Source organism: Mixophyes fleayi, chromosome 3, assembly GCF_038048845.1.
Source record: "Mixophyes fleayi isolate aMixFle1 chromosome 3, aMixFle1.hap1, whole genome shotgun sequence".
In the NCBI taxonomy this organism is placed as follows: domain Eukaryota; kingdom Metazoa; phylum Chordata; class Amphibia; order Anura; family Limnodynastidae; genus Mixophyes; species Mixophyes fleayi.
In genome coordinates, this window is record NC_134404.1 from 256,481,088 (window position 1) to 256,501,473 (window position 20,386).

A 20,386-nucleotide genomic window follows, 5' to 3' on the forward strand; every position below is an offset into this window, starting at 1 on the left:
ATTGCTGCAACCATTATGATTATCGTGCTGGAGGAAGAGGAGTGTAAATAAAGAGTTGAGTTTGTTATAGAGATGGTCTGGCGCCCAAATTATTGTGACTTTTATTACACTGCACCACAAAGTGACATTACCTGTGTCCTACCAACTACAAAGAAACACCTGCATGTGCAGGGACCCCCTGATCATTTACACCCATGCCCATCAGCTAGCCAGGGCTTGAGAAGGAGGTGCATTGTGTACCCTTTGCACCTCATACTACACACAGTGACAGGGGGTTACATAAGTAGCAAAACTCAGAAGTATTTAGGAGTATGGTTATAAGTTAGGTTTATAAAAAAAAGCCCCTTAAAGTGTATGCTATATAGTTCAACAGATCTAAATTTAAAAACACCAGGAAACCCTCAAACAAAAAAAAAAAAACATATGCCCTGCATCCTCCCCACACCATTCTGCAGAGTTTCATTGAGAAGCTCTGCTAGGGTGAATTGCTACCCCACAAAAACAAGGTGCCCATCACTGGCTGGATAGCTGAGAATTCCATTGGAATGACAGGCCCTCTTCTAGCTTAGACCAAAAGCAGCATTGAGGATTATGACCAATACATTCTAGGAATGGACTTACAGGGTCATGTAGTATATAATGCAAGCCACACAACAAAAATGGCATTTTCAATGTACAGCTGTCAATGTACAGTACAGGATACAGATGAGTTCTCTAAAGTACTGGTTGCAATCCCAATGCAACACTTCTGCTGTAGAAAGGAGAAGGAAATAGGCATTTCAAACTGGTCAGCCAAGAATGCAACCACTAAAACAAATTGTTGGTTGGTGCTCTGGTCTTTTGATCATGCCCAAATCTTATGTTATTTAGGAGATAAGGTGAATCCACATTAGACTTTTTGTCACATAGACTGAAGACCGCAATTGAATTAGAAAAGAAAAAAAGTTCCACTTACCAGCTATTCCAATAAAAAGGGTTAATCCAAAACATATGAAGAATACAACAAAGACCAACACAAAATAACGCTTTGAGAGTGTGTATAGACGCATTGGGGCCAATCTGCAAAAGATAAAGTTGAAAAAAAAAAAATATTAACAAATGAACTTTGAATACAAATTAATTATAGCAGCAAAATAGATAAAATAAATCTCTCTTTACTACTTTGTTTTCATGTGCTCTGAGGACCACCAAATTCCAACATCTAACATTTATGAGTAGCCTGAGGAAAAGCTTAACTGCAATGGACAGTTATTAATACGCTTACCATTATTGGGGGATGGGAATGACCTCTGACATTGTATCCCTTTTTCTGTGTCTTATACGTGCCTTAAATATTACTTAAAATACAAGATGGTATAGGCAGAAGTCTCAGTGACACTAAATTCATGTAATCATTTAGAGTCAATATACTGAGAGCAGCCATAGGATGTTTCTTAGGTGCACAGTGAGCATGCTCATCCAGTACAGATTCTTAGAAAATGGCCAATTACATGACGGAATGGAAAATATATATATATATATATATATATATATATATATATATATATATATATTTATAATTAAAAAAAAAAACTATTCAATTGTAGCACAAATGTGAAAATATGCTTAGTTGTATGCTGTCTGAGCACGTATCTTTAATATGCAGTTGTGTATAGGTATGCTTTAAAATAGTTTTAAAACAATTTTAGGATTTGCAAGAATACGCTTTCTTCATATCTCAGTTGCTTACTTTGGAAGAGTTATTTCAGGGAGATTGTGCAAGTGCCACCGATGCCACAGTGGTTCTGGTCCACCCAAAGGGCACAGCTGCAAATGTAAGCACCCTCCATGGCATGAATATTAGTAAATACAGTGAAAATCTATGCTCCCAACAGCCATAGTAGTACCCAAGAGGTTTTCAAAATATCACTAAGAACTTAGCATAAACTAACATACTGTACACAACATAGCTGTTTATGTATAAAAGAAATCTTTATTTCCCTGAACCACATAATGGGAAACCAAGTACATAAAACAGACACCACTGTAGTAAAAAGGACTAGACAGGAATGATCCATTTCATTCCACTGAAGACATCAAACCTTAGCAGTTTTGAATATATATATATATATATATATATATATATATATATATATATATATATATATATATAATAGACAAGTTAACCCGTGCATGATACTCATGCATTTTTTTGTCAAATAATGTCAGTATACCAAATTTCAGGTCATTCGGATGAGCCCTTTCTGAGAAAATAGTTTTAAACACACACACACCGCTACACATGCAGGGGCGGATCTAGAAAATGTTTGTTCCCCGGGGGGATGTTAGGGCGGGGCGATTTAGGCCCCGCCCCTTTCCGACTTCTGATAGATATGAATATAGATGATAGTTATAGAAGTTGACAAGCAGGTCAAATGATGTTTATTTGCTTTCACGCTGGTTTAAAAGGTACCAGAGATCAAGTTGTATGAAAAAACAAGCATGATACATTTCAGTACAAACCAGTGCTTTTTTTTATACAGTTTTGGACACAGCCACGCAGGGGGTAAGGCAGCCCCTCTGAAGTCCGAGTTATTTTTTAGTATGTAATGCGTTTCCCTAAAGATGGATTTAAATTAGAGATGGACGGGCTCGGTTCCCCGAGATCCGAACTCACCCTAACCAAGCCAAGCAGGCTCGGTACTCTACCACTCGTTCGGTATCGAAATCGAGGAAAAACATCATCGTTCGTATTTGTATTTCAGAGCTCGGTTCTCGCGAGATTTGAAAAGCATAAATGAATTAATGAATTGATAGTCTGTGATGATGACGTACACACTGATGAGGGTGAGGATGAAGCTGAAGAGGATGACGATAACATCTTTTTAAAACTTTCTATGTAAGTGTAGGGTGCAATCTACCCCCAAAGAGAAAAGGGACTTGGGGCGTTTCTATATCACGTACCGTCTTGAAAGGCTGCTGTTTTGTTTAGGGTAGGGTGTCATTCACAGACTGACCCCAAACTGGCTTTGTCCATTTCAATTAATATTGTAGTCTATAACGGCTGAATTTTTTAGTATTTTATACAAGTGGAGGAGGGCCTAGAGACAGACACCAAACTGTCTTTGTCCATTTCTTTACATATTTAACTATAAGTGTAGGGTGTAATATACACCCAAAGACGATGGCTGCATTGCCAATATGCATAGATGGAGAGGAAGACAATCTGGTTTGTGTATAGAATTAATGACGGCCTACCAGGGATTAAACAGGTTTTTTTTTCATAATTTATTAGCTTTACAATTACATTACTTATCCAAGAAACAGGTGGAGCACTAAATTCGGTTATTTTTTGCCCAAAAACATTGATTTTTAAACAAAATTGCAAAACAAAACCAAACAAAACCAAAACCAAAACACGCAAGGGCGGTTTGGCAAAACCAAAACACGACTGTAATCCAGATCCAAAACCAAAACACGGGGGTCAGTGAGCAGCTCCAATTTAAATGCAATTTATACTTAACAAAATTTACACTTATCTGTGATATCCTAAATCACATCTATCAGGGATTTCCTTTCACTTTAACTAGTATACAGGCAACGGCTCCCTGCTGGGCCTTCAGGCCACAGTAGGCATTTCCTGCTATTAGCAAAACAGACTCCCTCCACACATATACCTAATTGGAGATTTCCTCAAAGTTACAAAACCCGAAACAAGACATTTCCTATACCAAAATACACACAATACAAAAAATAAGTACATTTGCAATTATATAAATAAGCGCCCTGCGCTATTTCTTTTAAATAAATTTATACCATAAGTTATTTATAAGTGATCCAGGCACAGTGTTTAACAAAGTAAATTCAGTGAAGACAATAGATCAGCATCCAATGACCTACAGACGACAAGGAAAACAACCTCATGTCAAAGGGTTCCACAGGCATTTTAGCTAGTTTCTAAATGGATATCAAATGCCATGGGTTGCCTGGCCTTATTTGGAGCTATGAAGCCAGGTGCCAAAACTCTGCTCTCTCTATTACATTGTTTAATTAAAAAAGCGTTAACTATGCTGCCAAAAAAAAAAAAAAAAATGTAAAATGAATTTGACCCACCAAATCCTCATGGGCTGATTCACACATGGACTGGGAACACGGGTAAATGTGTACTAAGGCCAAAAGATGCATTTAAACTTTTTTTTTGCATTCCCCCCAGAGTTTAGAAAATACAAGCAGTTAAACCAAAAAAAGATGTTAAGATAGAAACATGAAATAGGACACACCTACAGACATATATGAATAAACTATAGATTAATGGAGATGAGAGTCTATTTATGAGAGAGCTATGAAGTGACCTAGAGATGTCTTTACACACAAAATGCAAAAGGAGGTTAATATAGTACAATAATAATTAAATGTGCATAACCTGCACAGGAATGGACACCCCAGGAACCAAACAATCTGGTACATCTTCCTTGGACTGAAATGTGTATCTCAGCTTGAACTAACGTACAGGGCCTGAGTAAGGGGTTCAGGCCATCCTAGGCTAATACTTTTGTAGCGCCCCCTCGTCTTTTGCACCAGGCAATACATTATGGGTAAAAAAAAAAAACACTCTTCTTTAATTTAAAATCTGGTTCTCTCACCCCACCAATAAGTCTGTTCCCGTGTTTTTGAAACTCGGGTTCACTGGACTTTTTAAAAGGATCACGGCAATCTAGGACATTTCATTTTCATTAAAATCAGAACTGTACAGCAAAACGGAGGCATGGACGAGCGCTACTGAGGGTGAAGATATGAAGGGGGCTGTCACGTCTACTCTGGTCACCCTCCTTTTTTCTCCTACTCACTTATCCTCCAGCATCTGCCCAAGGATAAGCCATTGTCCTCAGCCTTTACCATGGAAATACATTTAGTTTGAAACCCTACTACATTTTTTTCTTTAAACGCTCAGGTTTTCTTTTAACTTTGGAGAAAAACTATTTTCTAATATTGCCTCTTATTCTCATCATTTTGCACCCCTAAAAAAGTTGTGAACCAGTATCATCATGTACTAAACTGAGGATAATGGAAAAAATCTTGTGTGTGTTAGTTACAGGAGCTCATAATTCTGAATTGCAGGTGTATGCGATATCAGATGTAGAAGATTATATGTATTTTTATAAATAAGATTTATGTACACACTGCTAAAAATGCAGTTCCCATTAATCCTTTGGAGGCAAACAAGTTAGTGTGTTGGATGTGGATTCCTGCAGGTCTAATTTATGGTGGAATAATGGCAGCTGTTCCAGAGGGAGCTTCTCACACTCCTAAAATGTGTTATGCCACAACCGGGTTGAAACCACTGGTAGAACAGGATCGCCACTCTCCTCTCACAGCAGGATCAGAACAGGAATCACTGAACCTGAAGGTAGGGGGATGATGCAGCTTACTGAGGCGATGTAGCTCTCCCCAGGAAAAATGACCACTCTTTCTCCAGTTAAATGGCAGCACTGAAGTGGGATAATTTTCCCACGTACTTCTTACTTTTTGGAACACAATACCAGTTGCATTGTTGAGTATCCGAGTATGGCGGTCTGCAACCCTTGCGATGTGAAAGGCCCGTTAGTACTTCCATGTGGCCTAGCCGCCCACCCAAGCTCAAAGTTTAGTGCAGTAAGTATGCCCAAATACCTCCTCAGGATATGTTCCCACCAGCTGGTGAGATAGGATGACTGTTTTGAAATAAGGATATATTGAAAACTGATAACTTCAGCAAATTTGGGCAGAAGAGTGTGTGATCTACCGCCTAATGGTGGGAATAAGCTTATAAGAAACCATTCCTCCTATTTTTAATGTGATTTTTTGATGATAGCCGCTGACACTCACATTAATAGTATGTGGATGTGAATGAGCTCTTACTGGAGCTGGATGTAAAAACCACTGTATCAACAGCAGCTGTCTTTTTACATTGTATCAAGTAGGAACATAGAAGGCTATCATTTCTAAACATATAGAAACGAGATAATAAGAATCACACTGTTTATACAAGTAAATTATCACAGTATATTCGGATGCAAGCCAATGTTGGGTAGGACCACCAAAACAGGTTGAAATGTAAAAGAAATTAAATAAAATCACACACACAGGTCATCTCACAAAATTCAGAAAAATCAATCAGGAACCAAATCACAATACTTGTATGTTCCAGTCAGTGCACTTTGGCTTTTTTATGACACTACTGTACACGTGTGCCTATTACGACCAGCCAAACACCTAAACAAATATGTACACACTTAAAACTTAGTGACATTCAGGATTTTGCCTGTAAATGTCAAACTATTGGAAACTTTGATTCAGGTCTTTTAGAAGAAATAAATATATTACTCTTGTTTCAATGCTGGTACAATCACAATTTGTCAATATTAGTTATAAAATAAAGAAGCTGTGTGTAAATACATCTATAAACATAACTGTGACTGGATCACATAAATAACTTATGGTCTAAATTTATTTAAAGGAAGTCGCACAGGGCACTTATTTATATAATTGCAAATGTACTTATGTTTGATATTGTATTGCACTTTTTTAGTAGGAAATGTATTGACCAGGAAAGGGATTTGCTTTTATTTGTAACCTTGCTAGAGGGAATGTATTCATGTCTGAGGTATATGTTTGATTTCTGATAAGCATTTGTAAGTCTGTTGTGCAGTCTAGAGGATGTCCTCATTAAGGCTAATTAAGTCTATTCAATGTGAGTGACCAACACTTGAATACACAACAAGGGGCCATTACCTGAATGCAGCTCGTGTTAGACAGACAGGAACTTTAAACAATGGAGACAGAACACCTGAAGAAATCAGGGTGAAGTGGAAGTTAAATTGTGTTAAATGCAAAACTAGATTACATCCTGAGATCTGATGTAAATCAAGTTGATATGGAAGTTCAATTGTCAGATGCAAAATTAGATTACATACCGAGATCTGAGTGAATATTCTAGACGGGTTGAAGCCAGATAGATGCAAGGGGCCGGCTTACCCTTGCTAGGAGTTATGTCAGAACTGTATAAAAGGTGAGCTGTGTGAGCATGTAATGTATCTTTCTGATTTCATCTGACCTGAACGCTGGTACCTTCAACCAGTGTTTGAGCAAATAAACATCACTTGCTTCATAGACCTGCTTGAAAATAACTTCCATGCTGAAAATTCTGTGACCTACAGATTAGTCCCAAACTCTAATCCGTTCTCCGGCTGATTCTGAGGTTGGACCCAGCTCTCCAGTACCACCGCTCTGCCTGCTACCCATGCAGCCCTGGTCAGTGTGAATGGGCCGGGCGGAATCCATCTGCCATCTACAGCAACCCTGATCCATAGTAAGAGGTCAGGAGTACCAGCCCAGGTACACCAGCAACGAGGTACGCTAGCAGCGGCAGTTACCCAGAAGGAAAGTGGTTCTGAGTGTCATAAAAGGAGCTCAGTGATGGCAGCAGGCCCCTCCCACTGCAGCAGGAGGGGCGAATTCGGAATAACGAAAGGGGACGGTGGCAAAGTAAGCCCAGCCGGTTCCCAGCAACAACAGACAGGGTGGCTTAGGCGGTCCATCCTGCCACAAGAACATTCTTCGATTTGTCAATGTCTGCCTAACTAGTCAAAAATAATATATTTAACTACAATGGCCAGAAAATTGCCATAATATTCAATGTGAGTGACCAACACTTGAATGCACAACAAGGGGCCATTATCTGAATGCAGCTCATGTTAGACAGATAGGAACAATTTACAAACTCTCTACTTCATTCCACAATTCCGTCACCAAGTTTACCTCTGTCAGATACAATACTGTCGTTCAAATAGGCCAAAGCACAACCCCGATACCTACTCTGGCCCCCCTACTTGCAAAAACCTGCAAGACGTTCTTCTCGTAAGACACGTGTGGCTGAATCACTTATAAATAACTTATTTTATAAATGTATTATTTCAATTAGTGGTACAGTGTGCCAATGTACATCATTGCAAAAGTACTGTTTATTGTATTAGAAATGCAGTAGGCATATGTTTGAGGAAATAGGTTTTTGTAAGAAAGGAAATTCCATGCCAATTAAGCATTTTCATTAGCGAATGACCAAGACATTTTTGTGCCTGAATGCACAGGAGGGGATCATTAGACTTTTATTCTGTGTCTTAGAGATAGGAAACCTAACAAGTAATTAAATCACAGATTGATGTAAATGTTAAAAAATTTAAATTGCATTTAAATTCAAGTTTAGAAAACTGTGACAGGATGGACCAAATATGCCACCCTGTGTGTTGTTGCTGGGAACCGTCTGGGCTTACTTTGCCACCGACCCCTTTCGTTATTCCGAATACGCCCCTCCTGCCGCAGTAGGAGGAACCTCCTGTAACCACTGGACTCCTTTATGGCGTCCAGAACCACGTTTCTTCTGGGTAACTGTCGCTGCTAGTGTACTCCGGGGCTGGTACTCCTGACCGCTTACTATGGATCAGGGTGCTGTGGTTGGATCCCCCCTGGCCTATCACACTGACCAGAGCTGCTGGGTAGTGGCAAAGCGGTGGTACTGGAGAGCTGTGTCCAAACCTCAGAAACAACCGGAGGACGGATTAGATTTCAGGTCTAATCTGTAGGCCACAGGATTACAGCAATATTGAAGTTGTCAAGCAGGGTCTTGAAGCAAAGAGTGATGTCTATTTCGCTCAAGCGTTAAAGGTATCAGTGGTCAGGTCAGATGAACATCAAAATGATACATTTCAGATTACAAGGGCTCTCTTTTTATACAGTTTTAGACACAGTCTCACAGGCTATTTTTAGAATCAGGATGCAATTTGTTTACCAAAACATGGATTTACATGCAATGCAAAGCTAACAATATTTACGCTTATCTGGGCTATCCTAAAACCTTGCTGTGATTTCCTGCATCTTACAGTGGACATTAGACAGCAAGTATAATTACCCCTTCCTTTCCCTTAAGGGGTATTGGACACTTACATCAAAACAGTTGCAGAATACCCATTTCCTCCAAAGAAAACAATTCCCCAAGAAAAGTTGCAAACTCCAAACAAGGCATTTCCTCTAGCAAAGCTAAAACAGAAAAAACTAATTTTCTCCCCTGGTCTCAGAAATAAAGATGTCCAATATCAAAATATACACAATATCAAAAAGAAGTGCATTGTTAAGTATATAAATAAGCGCCCTGCACTATTTCCTTTAAATACATTTATACCGTAAGTTCCTTGTAAGTGATCCAGTCACAAGAACATATTACAATCTGATGCTAATCACTGAATGTAATATCTCGGACTTCGCGGTGCCAGGTAGGTAAGGGGGCTGGCTTACCCCCTGCCAACATGTGTATCAGAAACAGTATATAAAGAGCGCTGTTTGACCATGTAATGTATCACACATTCTGTACTTCTGGATGATCACTAGTACCTAAAACTAATTTACAATGGTCCTTGTAAGGACCTCTTAAGCAAATAAACATCACTGCTTGAAGATTCTGCAAGACACCCATTGCCTGCTGTAACCTGAGACCAACAGATAAGAGCTTACACTCTAATCCGTTCCCCGCCTGTCCAGTGTTGAACCCAGCGTACCTGTGTCAACACTCTGCCCGCTAACCAGCAGTCCTGACCCTTAGTAAGCGGGTCAGGAGGTACCAGCCAACCCACAGCAAAGAGGCACTGTAGAGCTATACCTGCTACGCCAGAAGTAAACAGTTCTAGGCGCTGCGAAGGAGTCCGGTGGTTGCAGCACTATTCTCCTACAACTAGTGAGCAATTGCCATTCGCTGTCGGCAAGGTGACACCAGTAGGAGTGGTCAGTAACAGTCTTTAAGTGACTGAGAAAGAAACCCAAATAAACTGTACAGAAAGAACATCATTTTATCCTCCTACACCCAATATACCGGGTGGCGAAGTAAGTCCATCCCATCACAACATGCATGTGATAATATTTCTTTTTCTAATTAAAGCCTGCACCTTTTATGACAGGCAGACATGGTCTTCTTGATTGATATGAAATATGGAAACTACCTTAGACAAGGCGGCAAGATTTGTTTCTAGCACAACTTTATTTGTTTATCTGTGTACTTGTTCAAAAATGGTTCCATGCATTATAAAACTATAAATTCTACAACACCAATCTTGTGTCTAGGAACATTCTAAGTAAACCTTCTTTAAGGAAAATCAGGGCCTGAGGTATGACAGCAGAAACTGTATTTATCAATTTGCATTTCCACCAAGGTATGAATGTTTTCCAAACTCTGAAACACACTATGGAAGATTATCTCTCTCTTGCAATAATACATCAAACACCTTGTCAAAGATTCCTTTACTCTTGACCAACGATGGCTTAATCTCCACACAAGAGGAGCATTTCCAGATTCGGGCAAAAAATAGGCCCTTGAGGCAGAAGATCTAGTCGAAGTGGTAAAGTACTACTGCGAACCACAGCCTACAAGGCCAGAATGGAATAGCAGCTATTACTTCCACTGCTTCTCTCTTTATCTTCAGTATGTTTGCAATAAGAGGAAAACGAGGAAACACATAACCCACTTTGAGGTTCCAAGATATTGCCAGAGCATCTATTCCCTTTGCTCTGGAGTCTTTGTCACAACACTAGAATTGCTGTGTCTTGGTGTTTTGATTTGCTGCCATCAGTTCTATCTGAGGGAAACCAAACTTTTTCACCACCTATTGAAATACCTCCTTTTGCAATACCCACTCTCATGAGAGGATCTGATACCAACCGAGACAATCTGTTGTCCTTGTCTGCTACATGAAGAACTGTCAGAGATCTCAAATTGTTTTCTGCCCAGGATTTGATTGTTGATACCTTGATCATTATAATTTTGGAGTCCCCCTGTTTACGAACGCTAAAACCGTCCGGTAATGAACTTATCTTGAGATGTCTGTGTTGCAACGGAGGCAAAAAATGCTTTATTGCATACCACACTGCCCTTGTTTACTGAATTGTGCTTAGTTTCTTTTACTTTTGAAGTCATGGCCCTTCTGTGTGCAGATGAGCACCCAACCATAGGAGCTTGAATCGGTCATTACCACAGACCATTCTGGTTCTCAGTGGGACACTCTACTTTCTTTTAATGCTGGATCCTGCCACCAGTCTACAGATTGCTTAGTGCTCTTATAGTCTGAACCAGAGGTAGACTGCAATCCCGCTAATCGAGTACCTCTAGTTCAAGATTCCTCATATGTCATCGCACCCATAGAAGGATCGCTATGAAAACAACCCTAAAAACAATAGAAGATTTTTGCCGATTATGTATTTGAAATCAGATGTTGAATTCTCACAACACATATGCTTTGTCTTTCACTGTGTCTAACTGTATTCCCAGAAACTGCAGCTGTTGAGAAGGCACAAGCAGACTATTGACTGGATTTATGATCCAATCATGTTATTTTAGAAAACAGATTAATTTGAGTGTTTTGGTTTGGGCACTTCTGTATTATTATTTATTATTATCGTTGACTTATAAGGTGACACAAAGGGTCCGCAGCGCCGTACATTACATACACAGATAACAGAGAACCAAGACACAACATGATACAAAAATATATACAAACACAGGTGACAGAGTAAAGCAAATCAGATTATTTCTGGGACAGATAGTGAAAGGGTTGGTAGAAATCAGCGAGAAGAAGGCCGAAGCTTAAGAAACCAGGGCTAGCGAAGCAGGCCAAGAGTTAGAGAGGGTGATGGAATAGTAAAAGGAACACACAAGGAAAAAGGGTCCTTCTCATGAGAGCTTTCATCCTAAAGGGAAGGGGGAGACACAAATAGGGTGGTACTAACTGGGGGAGAGAGCCAGCACAAGGAAGTACCCTGACTTCCTGTGAGCAACAATAAGAACCACTAGTACCTTGGTAAAGTTTCTGCAAGATAACGAGAGGCCAAATGAAAGATTAGTAAACTGGAAATGGTGTCCTACACTGAAGAATATGAGAAAACCATGGTCTTACCGTGAAATTTGGATGTGCACATAAGCATCCGGGAAATCTATTGATGTAAGGAAGTTTCATTTTATTATAGCATTGAGGATAGAATTTACAGACTTCATGCACAAACTGATAGGCTTTCTAACTGCTTTAGGGCTGTGAGGACTCAGCGTCTAAAATTGAAGCCAGTGCCCCCCTGAGCGGTAGACACTAGAGAGATTACCTGTTTATCTGCTGTGTAATGCCATTATTTGCACAGGGGATGACAGAGTTTGTAACTCACAAAAACATTTTTCCTGGTTGCAACTCGAAACTATCTTGTATTTTTTATTTATAATATCTCAAATCCAGCAATCTTACATAGTGAGCAATCAGGCCTTTCCATACTGTGTAATCCTGTCACCCTCCATTTCTGCTGGAAAGGGTGTTAGCCAGGAGCCATTGTGAGTCTTGGAAAAAAAAGGCACCTGGATGCAATTGCCACATACTGCCTACCATACTCTTTGCCAGCACTGTGTCATGTCTGGGACTCTTTGAAATGTTGTCTTGAAGATGAATACATTACCTTCTACAATTCATCTTCTATGACATTATGAATCATGGTAAACAGTTTCTTACCAAAAAGAAAATCACCTTGAAAAGGAAACATAGTTAAGCAATTTTTAGACTGTTGATCTGCTGCCCAGGGAAGTGCAAAAGGGCTTTCCTAGGGACCCCTGCTGAAGCTATACTTCTGGCAGAAAGCATGATCCTATCCAGTGAATGGGAGGGAGTTGGGTGGGGTGTCTGCGTGGTGGATAGATGTCACTGGACTCTGAAACTAATCTCAGCCCCCAGCAGACTACCAAAGATGGGGATACCTCAGCCCCCATAGCGCTCCGGTCCCTGGGAAAGGCAACAACATTTTAAAAAAATCTCTCAGTAATTAGGACACCTGCACAGTGGCATGCTTTAACCTGTTCTGCGCCACAGCAGAGAATAAGTCCAATGCTACGGAGGCCATGTTCCACATACGAGGGATCCAGCAACAGAAAATTGCACCCATAATAATATATATCACCAAAAACATTATACATTTATATTCCAAGACTCCATCATTAATCCTTTCAAAACTGACTTATTTTGACATTATTATATTTTTTTAATGCTTTTTCTCTCTTACAAAAGCTGCAAGAATATTTACCACACCTAAACTTAAATTTTACTTCATAGATTTGTAGTGCTGTTAAAAAGCTCCATCCTGATTACTTTTATTGTTAAGTCACTCATGAGCAACATTGAAATTTCTAGTACTTTCATATATTCACATCTCCCTATTATTACAACTACATTGTACGCACTTTGGGACAGTAACCTCTTTCCTCAGTATACTGTGACACAATGGGGGGGGGGGATTCAATTCCCCCCAAAGTACCGCCGCATTAAAACCATTACCGTTACAACGGTAAGTTTAACCCGGCTTTCTGCTCGCAGCTCAGGGAGGTGCGAGCAAACAGCCGGCGTTAAAACTACTGCAATAATGGTATTTACGCACACTACTGCCGCAATAACGGTAATAATGTGCAGGCCACGTTACTTTTTCAAGTAACACGGCCAGTACAATTCCCCCCCAATGGGTCCGATAGACCTAATCCTTCCCATCGGTCACTCTGAACATACAAACAGGAGTGTATATTTATGGACTTATGCTTGCCATTTGTCACCTCTTCTTTGGGTTATAGCATGGACTTAACCAAACCTAATTCTTAAATGACCCCAGGTGGGTTACATTTATTTTGCATGGGTTTTCATTTCCCTTTGAAGTACTAAATGGTGTATTTGACACTTCCTGGCATCCATACCCCTCTCATCACATCCCCAGGAAACAAGCAGCTCATTCAGCCCTTCAATGTACAAATGCTTGTAAGAAGTTAAAACAAGGAGTTGCTCTTCATCAACTGGGATTAGGAATCTCATTATCCAGGGTTGACCACTATTGCTATCCCCTAGACTCGCAAAAGACTTGGGAGGCACCAGCTCAGCAGGGGAGAATAGTAATCCCTGTCCATCACCAACCTATCTATACATCCTGGCCAACCCTGAACAAAGCTGAATTAGGACTACCCCTGCAGGGTGGGATTCCCACCGTGGTAAGTTTGGACTGTTAAAAAATGAACCTGGAGGGATACGTCATATCTCATTTTCTGTGTGATATCAAACCCCTAGATAGCAGGACTTCTCTTTGGGTTTGTACCCTAAAGTCCTGGTATCATCACACATTCTAATATACTTGCTCTTACTCCCTGTTCAGCATATATGCAAGGAAGACACCAAGTATATTACGCGATACCATATAAAAATAAGTGAATGTAAAGCACATATCTCTATACTAATCAAGAGGTCCCAGATGGACAAGATTTCCTTAGTGAACACAGTCGCTGATTTTTAAAATTAGTGAACATAAATTATAAAACCAAATACCTTCTACAAGAAAGTGTCAGTGACAATTCCTCACAATTCCTGTTAGTTTGGTTTGTGTAGAATTGGATTAGCTAGATTAATGCCTATAGGGTGTTTTTAAAGTAGAATAGCAGCCTACTTAAACCTGGAGCTATAGTATTAAATAAGACATCAGGTTTAGCAGGTACGAAGTCTCACAGGAAAATTTTGACTAGGTTTTCGTCCATGTGAACAGGGCGGAAAAGCAAGCCAGGTTTGACATTTTACAGATTGTTTAGTTACTGTCTATTTTTACATTCTGCAAATTGTGCAATTTTATACTGATTTTATATAGCTGTCGCTTAAAGTTGCCCTACCACCTACTGTAAAATGTTAATTTATCCGTTTCTACCGCTAGCTTTGACTGATCCTCCCGCTCACAACTCCCTCCACTGCCATTTTAAAATGGCAAATGAAAAATTATTTACACAAAGAGCAGAGCTTTAAGAAAAATCAGTTGTATGTAGCATTCCCCTGGATCCCGCTAGGAAGGGGCGGGTGGGTGTTATGGGGGGGCCACCTTAGTAAAATTTTACAGTACCTGGTAGTGGATCTTTTAGCATCAGTGATAATATATGAAGATTTGTCAACATCATTGCTCCTGTATGTACACTGTGCAGTGATATACTAAAATAAAATCATTTTGAAAATAATAGGTGTGGTATTTAGCCTTCAGTAACTTCCTACACCACACCCGCCTCACAAATGTACCACCTGCTTCAAGAACCATGCATTGTAATGCTTCACAGAGCTGCACATCAGTATTGTGAAATACAACAGTTGCTAGCTGCATAGCACCTTTTAATCTATGGTAGCTTCAGTGGAGAAAGTGTTTATTAAAATTAATGAATGCAACCTCAGAAATTGGGCCACATAAAATTGGAGAAAAAAAAACAAACTTACAGGGCAGGTGCATTAATCCTTATAATACACAAGCTCTTCTAATACACACTGAAGCAATGACGTTAGAACTCACTGTTTATACAAGTATTATTTCAAGGAGGTTACCCAAATATTAACAATACTTGCTTACATTAAGAATAAAGCACTGTGTGCTGCTCTGATCCAAATCAAAAACATAACATAATTAAACAAAAGACACTAAAAGAATCAACATAACCTGAAGGCTGATCCCATACATTTGACCAAGTGAAGCAACATATTTAACTACTTAGACATTCCAGCCCATTTCTGGTTGGGTTGCAAGGTTTTATTCTGAGCATTTTTATAATTAAAATAATTGTTTTTGACATTGGATTTAGTTTTATTATTGTACACTTAAGTATCACCAGGCACACTATGCGGTATAGATTCCTAACGATTACAGAGAAAAAGCAAAGGGAGAGCTTTTGTTGATAACTGCTTATTACCAGCAAGTCACAAATCAATAACAAAAGCATTCCCTGGGCTCTTCTTGTCCTATAAAAACAATGTTTTTCCTAAATGGGAAGAAGGTGAAAGAGTGCAAGCATGGCAGGATAGGATATATGATATGATATACGTGGCAGATAAAAGAAATAGGATATACAGACACAGAAATTCAATGGAGTTGTGTTTGACTATGCAGCAGTAGGAGATAGATTTACCATCTCAGCCATTGAACAGGTTTGTTGAAAGAAACCTACTCAGAACGAATCTACATTTTAATTATAAACTATCTAAACTTACGGATCCATGGTGCACCCCTATGATCCCAATGAGACACTGGTTTCGCCCGCTGCCAAGTCGCTGATGAGCAGAGCCACTAACAATATTTGGGTAACGCCCTTTTCCGTATACGTCACATACACTCAACTCCCAATGATAACGTCAAGTGTGTAAGCCTTTTACTGCCAAGAGCTACAGAACGAAAGGGGGACACGTGTTTCACGCATGAGTACGTAGGCGGCTGCTTGGCTGCCATGTTTAATCCTGGCATAAAAAATATAGTACTGTATAATCTAAAACCGGACTGCATTTTTACTAGGCATTATAGTAGACTTTTACGTTACTATTTTAACACGTTGCAAAGCTGCGACGAGGATTATCAATATACTACGCTATATATATTTATTATTATTAACTGGAATTCCAATATAATTCCTTTTGCTTTTCACACTAATTTTCCAATATAAATAACAAATCATGGTAACAATTTGTTAACCAAAGTTAAAAAATAGTTTAACTCCAGATATTTGACTTATCCCAAGTGATTGTAGTTTAAAATCAAGCGTGAAAAGCAGAAGCAAAGTATTATCTCCTGTTCTGCAGGTATGAAATTGTAGACCTCTAAACGTAATGATTGGTTTTTTCCTGGAATTTTGTTTGGCAATCTCCATGGTTTGTAACACAAGAAATATGATTATGGGTGAGGTTCTTAGGATCATTTCTTATTCTGTTTGCTGTATAGACAGTACAAATTTCACTCATGCTGCATAGCTGCTCTGCTGTTAGTTCAGAACTGGTCTCGTAGTCTCTGGGAAGGGACAACACAGTTTCCTCCCACCACTCCAATAGTGGTTCCTGCCCAATGATGATCAGATCTCTATGCCATGTGGACCCAATTATGCATGTTTTCCTATTAATATGTGTATCTACCCAAGCGTGGAATTAGGATTTCCAAATACCACTTTGAATGCAATTGTTACAAACGTATAACACTGATATTGGAGAAGTTAGCCTTCTGATGAAATGAGATGGCGGAGATAAAATGCTATCATATGCTTTCAATCCCTACAAGTTTCTCATTATGCCACATAGACCTTATATCCCATCATTGCAGATTCTAAACATAAGTAACACACCCTCCGGCTTTAGGGTGTAGCACACCTGCCGCGGACTACAGGTGGGGGTCAACAGGAGTGCAAACATGTCGCAGCACAGGCCTCACAACAAAAGAGAGGGGTGGTTGGGATAGCCATTTCACCATTGAAGGAGGGTCGGGCAGCACTGGCGCAAAAGCGCCAAGTGCTGAGCTTGATGTATCATGTGGGGACTGGAGTCTAGATTCCAATTTCCCAGGTCGAGGTGTGGAATGTGAGACCTGGGACAGAGGAGAGAAGGTATTGTTAGAAGGGTGGAGATCTGTACCCCAAAGTGAGAAGGATGGGGGGTCATCACCAAAGCAGCGTGGCTCAATTTAGAGAGGTGAAGGAGTTCCATGCCATACTAAGATGGGGGAATTGCAACATTCAGTTTTGCGGTGGTTGCCACTTGGTACAGTGAGAGACTAGTAGAAGGGTGGGGAATTGTATCCTAAAATGAACAGGGTGAGGGTCACTGCCAAAGCAGCGTGGCTGCATTTAGAAAGGGGAAGGAGTCCCCATGCCATAATAAGAGGCGGCTACAAGAGGGGAGAGACTCCTTCCCAGAAATAGGAGGGGAAGGCCCCAGATAGAGATTTTACAACAGACAGCACTGAGAGCAGCACACAGAAAGTGTCATAGTCCCAGTGTTCCCTCTAAGCTGAGCAATCTGGAAAGGAAAGAGTTAAAAAGTCACTCTAATGACGGCTCCACCCGAAAGGTCTGCATTCACAATCTGCAGGATGTTTCCTAGTAAGATAGGATAAGAGTGGTGAGTGAACAGGCTGAGAGTACACCGTCGGTGTCAGAGAAAAAGCAAGTGTGTGCAATGTCATCCCTACTGGGATGACACAGGGAAAAAAGGCAGAGAGTTTGAGAGCCCCTTCCTACCGGAATCCCATGGAAAACCCTCAAACCGCGTAGGGTGAGGGGGATGGAGGTCACATGGTGCAATGTGGTTAGTAGTACAGCTTTAAAGGAGGCGGAAACTATGACACAGGAATCCCTAAAGGAGGGAATGGTTGCACCTCAGGAAAAGAGACAATCCCTGGATATTGGGATGGAAATTCTGGAGGATCTGAGATGTGAGAAGAGAAAAAGGAGAAAATGTGTTGAACCAGGGGACTCCTAAATGTCCGGCGCGGTTCCCGCTATACCTCCGCTGCGCAGGGACGGCCGCCTGATAGACTTGGCCAGGGGCGTCCTGCTGCTAAGCAACATGCACGCAGAGTCCCCGGCCGTCCACACACTGTTGGGCGCGGGGGCCCTGACCCGTCCTGTTGCTAGGCAACGGGACGCTTCCATTTGACGTTCAGCGTGTCTGACCGCCCCCTGGTTCTCCTCCTATCCCTGGCTTCCTGCTTCTATTTAAACTCTGCTCTGGCACCATTAGGGTAACAGGTTCCTGTCTCCAGCTTTATTTACTATTAGGTTCTGACCGCGCTTCCCTGACTTCTCTTCTGTTTGGTGCTTCTCCGTTGTGACCTTGCTTGTTGACCATTCTCCTGGATTCCACCCTATTCTGTTCCTGCGACCTCGGCCTGTCTGACTTCTCTTTTGGATCTCCCTTTGGTACCGTGCATTCCCCATTGGCTTCTGACCTCTCTTTACCACTACATCGGCAACTGGCTAGTAGGACCGCCACCTGCGTGCCCTGTGCAGCTAAGTCCAAACCTCCTTGCGGGGGTCCCTGGTGAACACCAGGGGTCCGTTAGACTCCTCACCTGCTAGTTCAGTGGCGCTAGTACCGGTTAGTGGGGCCTCAGCATCCGTAGCAACAGCCGAAGCCTGACACTAGACCAATGATTTAATGGAATAAAACTGCATAATGCTTTTTTGGTATACATTAAAAATATACAAGAATCTCTAATGAAGAGGCTAGCGAAATATTAAAAAATAAAAAATGAATTAGGACTTGTAGAAATTAATATAAAGCTGTTAAAAAGGCAGCAAAAAGCTGCTAGCACCTCACTACTCCCTACTTTCGTATTTTCAAATTATTGATCCTTAGTAATGTTCACTTTAAGTGTCAATGTTCATATCACATATATTGTGATTTCGTGCTGGAACATTCAATAAAATATTACAACCAGTGTGTGTTCTGAGTTAGTTGTTGAAAATACAAAAATTGTGTTGTATCTCAGAGTATTAATTCAACATGTATAGTTATCCACTATTATTGTTCCAATGATCATATATCTTCAACATATGTCTTATTAAAGGGAATGTGGCCAGATCACAATTATAATTGTAACCTAAAAAGGAGATGTAAATGTTTATAAGTACCGTATTTTTCGCTCCATAAGACGCACCTGACCATAAGACGCACCTAGTTAAATCGTGGCTTTTGCCGAAACCGCAAAACAAAACTATGACTAAATTTTTGAAACATATAAACAGCATCCAGTGAATGCTCCTTAAAAAACTGCAATTAGCAGACTCTAAGATCTTAACTTCATATCATGATATGTAGGAAAGCTTTGTCATTTCATATAACCAGGGCCGGTGCTAGGGTTCTCGGTGCCCTAGGCAAAATATCAAGATATCGCCCCCCTTCCTCGCGAACACACCAAATACCTTCCTCACAGACCCTTACCTACTCGACTGTGTGCATTTGTGTTTAAACAAAATAAAAATTAGCCTTACCTTCTCCAGCGGTCCAGATTCTGTGATGTTTGATGCAGAACACTGTCCAGACTCCACTGCAGACACAGGATTTCTAGAGGGGAGGTATCCAGGTGTTAGATTTCAGGACACCTGCATCACACCACTGCACCCCCCTCTGAATCACACCACTGGACCCCCTCTGCATCACTTGCAAACTATGGTGTAGAAATTGTACCCCATAGATTGCAAGTCAAATATAGAGCATGAGGTGCCAATAAAATAATTATTTTATCCACCATAGTGTTTAAATCAAATATATAGCATGAAGTGCCAAATAATAGTCATTTTTCCACCGCATAGTTTGCAAATCAAATATAGAGTATGACGTGGAAAATAGTCATTTTTATACCATTGAAAAATTACTATTTGCCACCTCATGCTCTATATTTATTTGTCAAGCTATGTGGGAGAAAAATGATTATTTTGCACTTTATGCTCTATCTTAGATTTAAAAACTATGGTGGATAAAATAATTATTTTATTGGCACGTCATACTCTATTTTTGACTTGCAGCAAGTCAAATATAGATCA

The 20,386-nt window shown here is 40.3% G+C and overlaps 1 protein-coding gene across 2 annotated transcripts in view; it reads right to left on the minus strand.

Moving 5' to 3' along the window:
• TMEM181 (transmembrane protein 181) overlaps positions 1-20,386 on the minus strand; it is a 101,940-nt gene that overhangs the window by 50,811 nt on the left and 30,743 nt on the right. Inside the window, exons 1-2 of one of the 2 annotated variants that reach the window (XM_075203473.1) lie at positions 16,074-16,182; positions 956-1,059 (exon numbers count right to left, since the gene is read on the minus strand). In XM_075203473.1, coding sequence (XP_075059574.1) covers positions 956-1,059; positions 16,074-16,081 — 112 coding nt within the window. In that variant the 5' untranslated portion in view covers positions 16,082-16,182. Of the gene's footprint in view, positions 1-955; positions 1,060-16,073; positions 16,183-20,386 lie in introns of those variants that run through there. The other variant, XM_075203472.1, reaches the window with a different exon arrangement.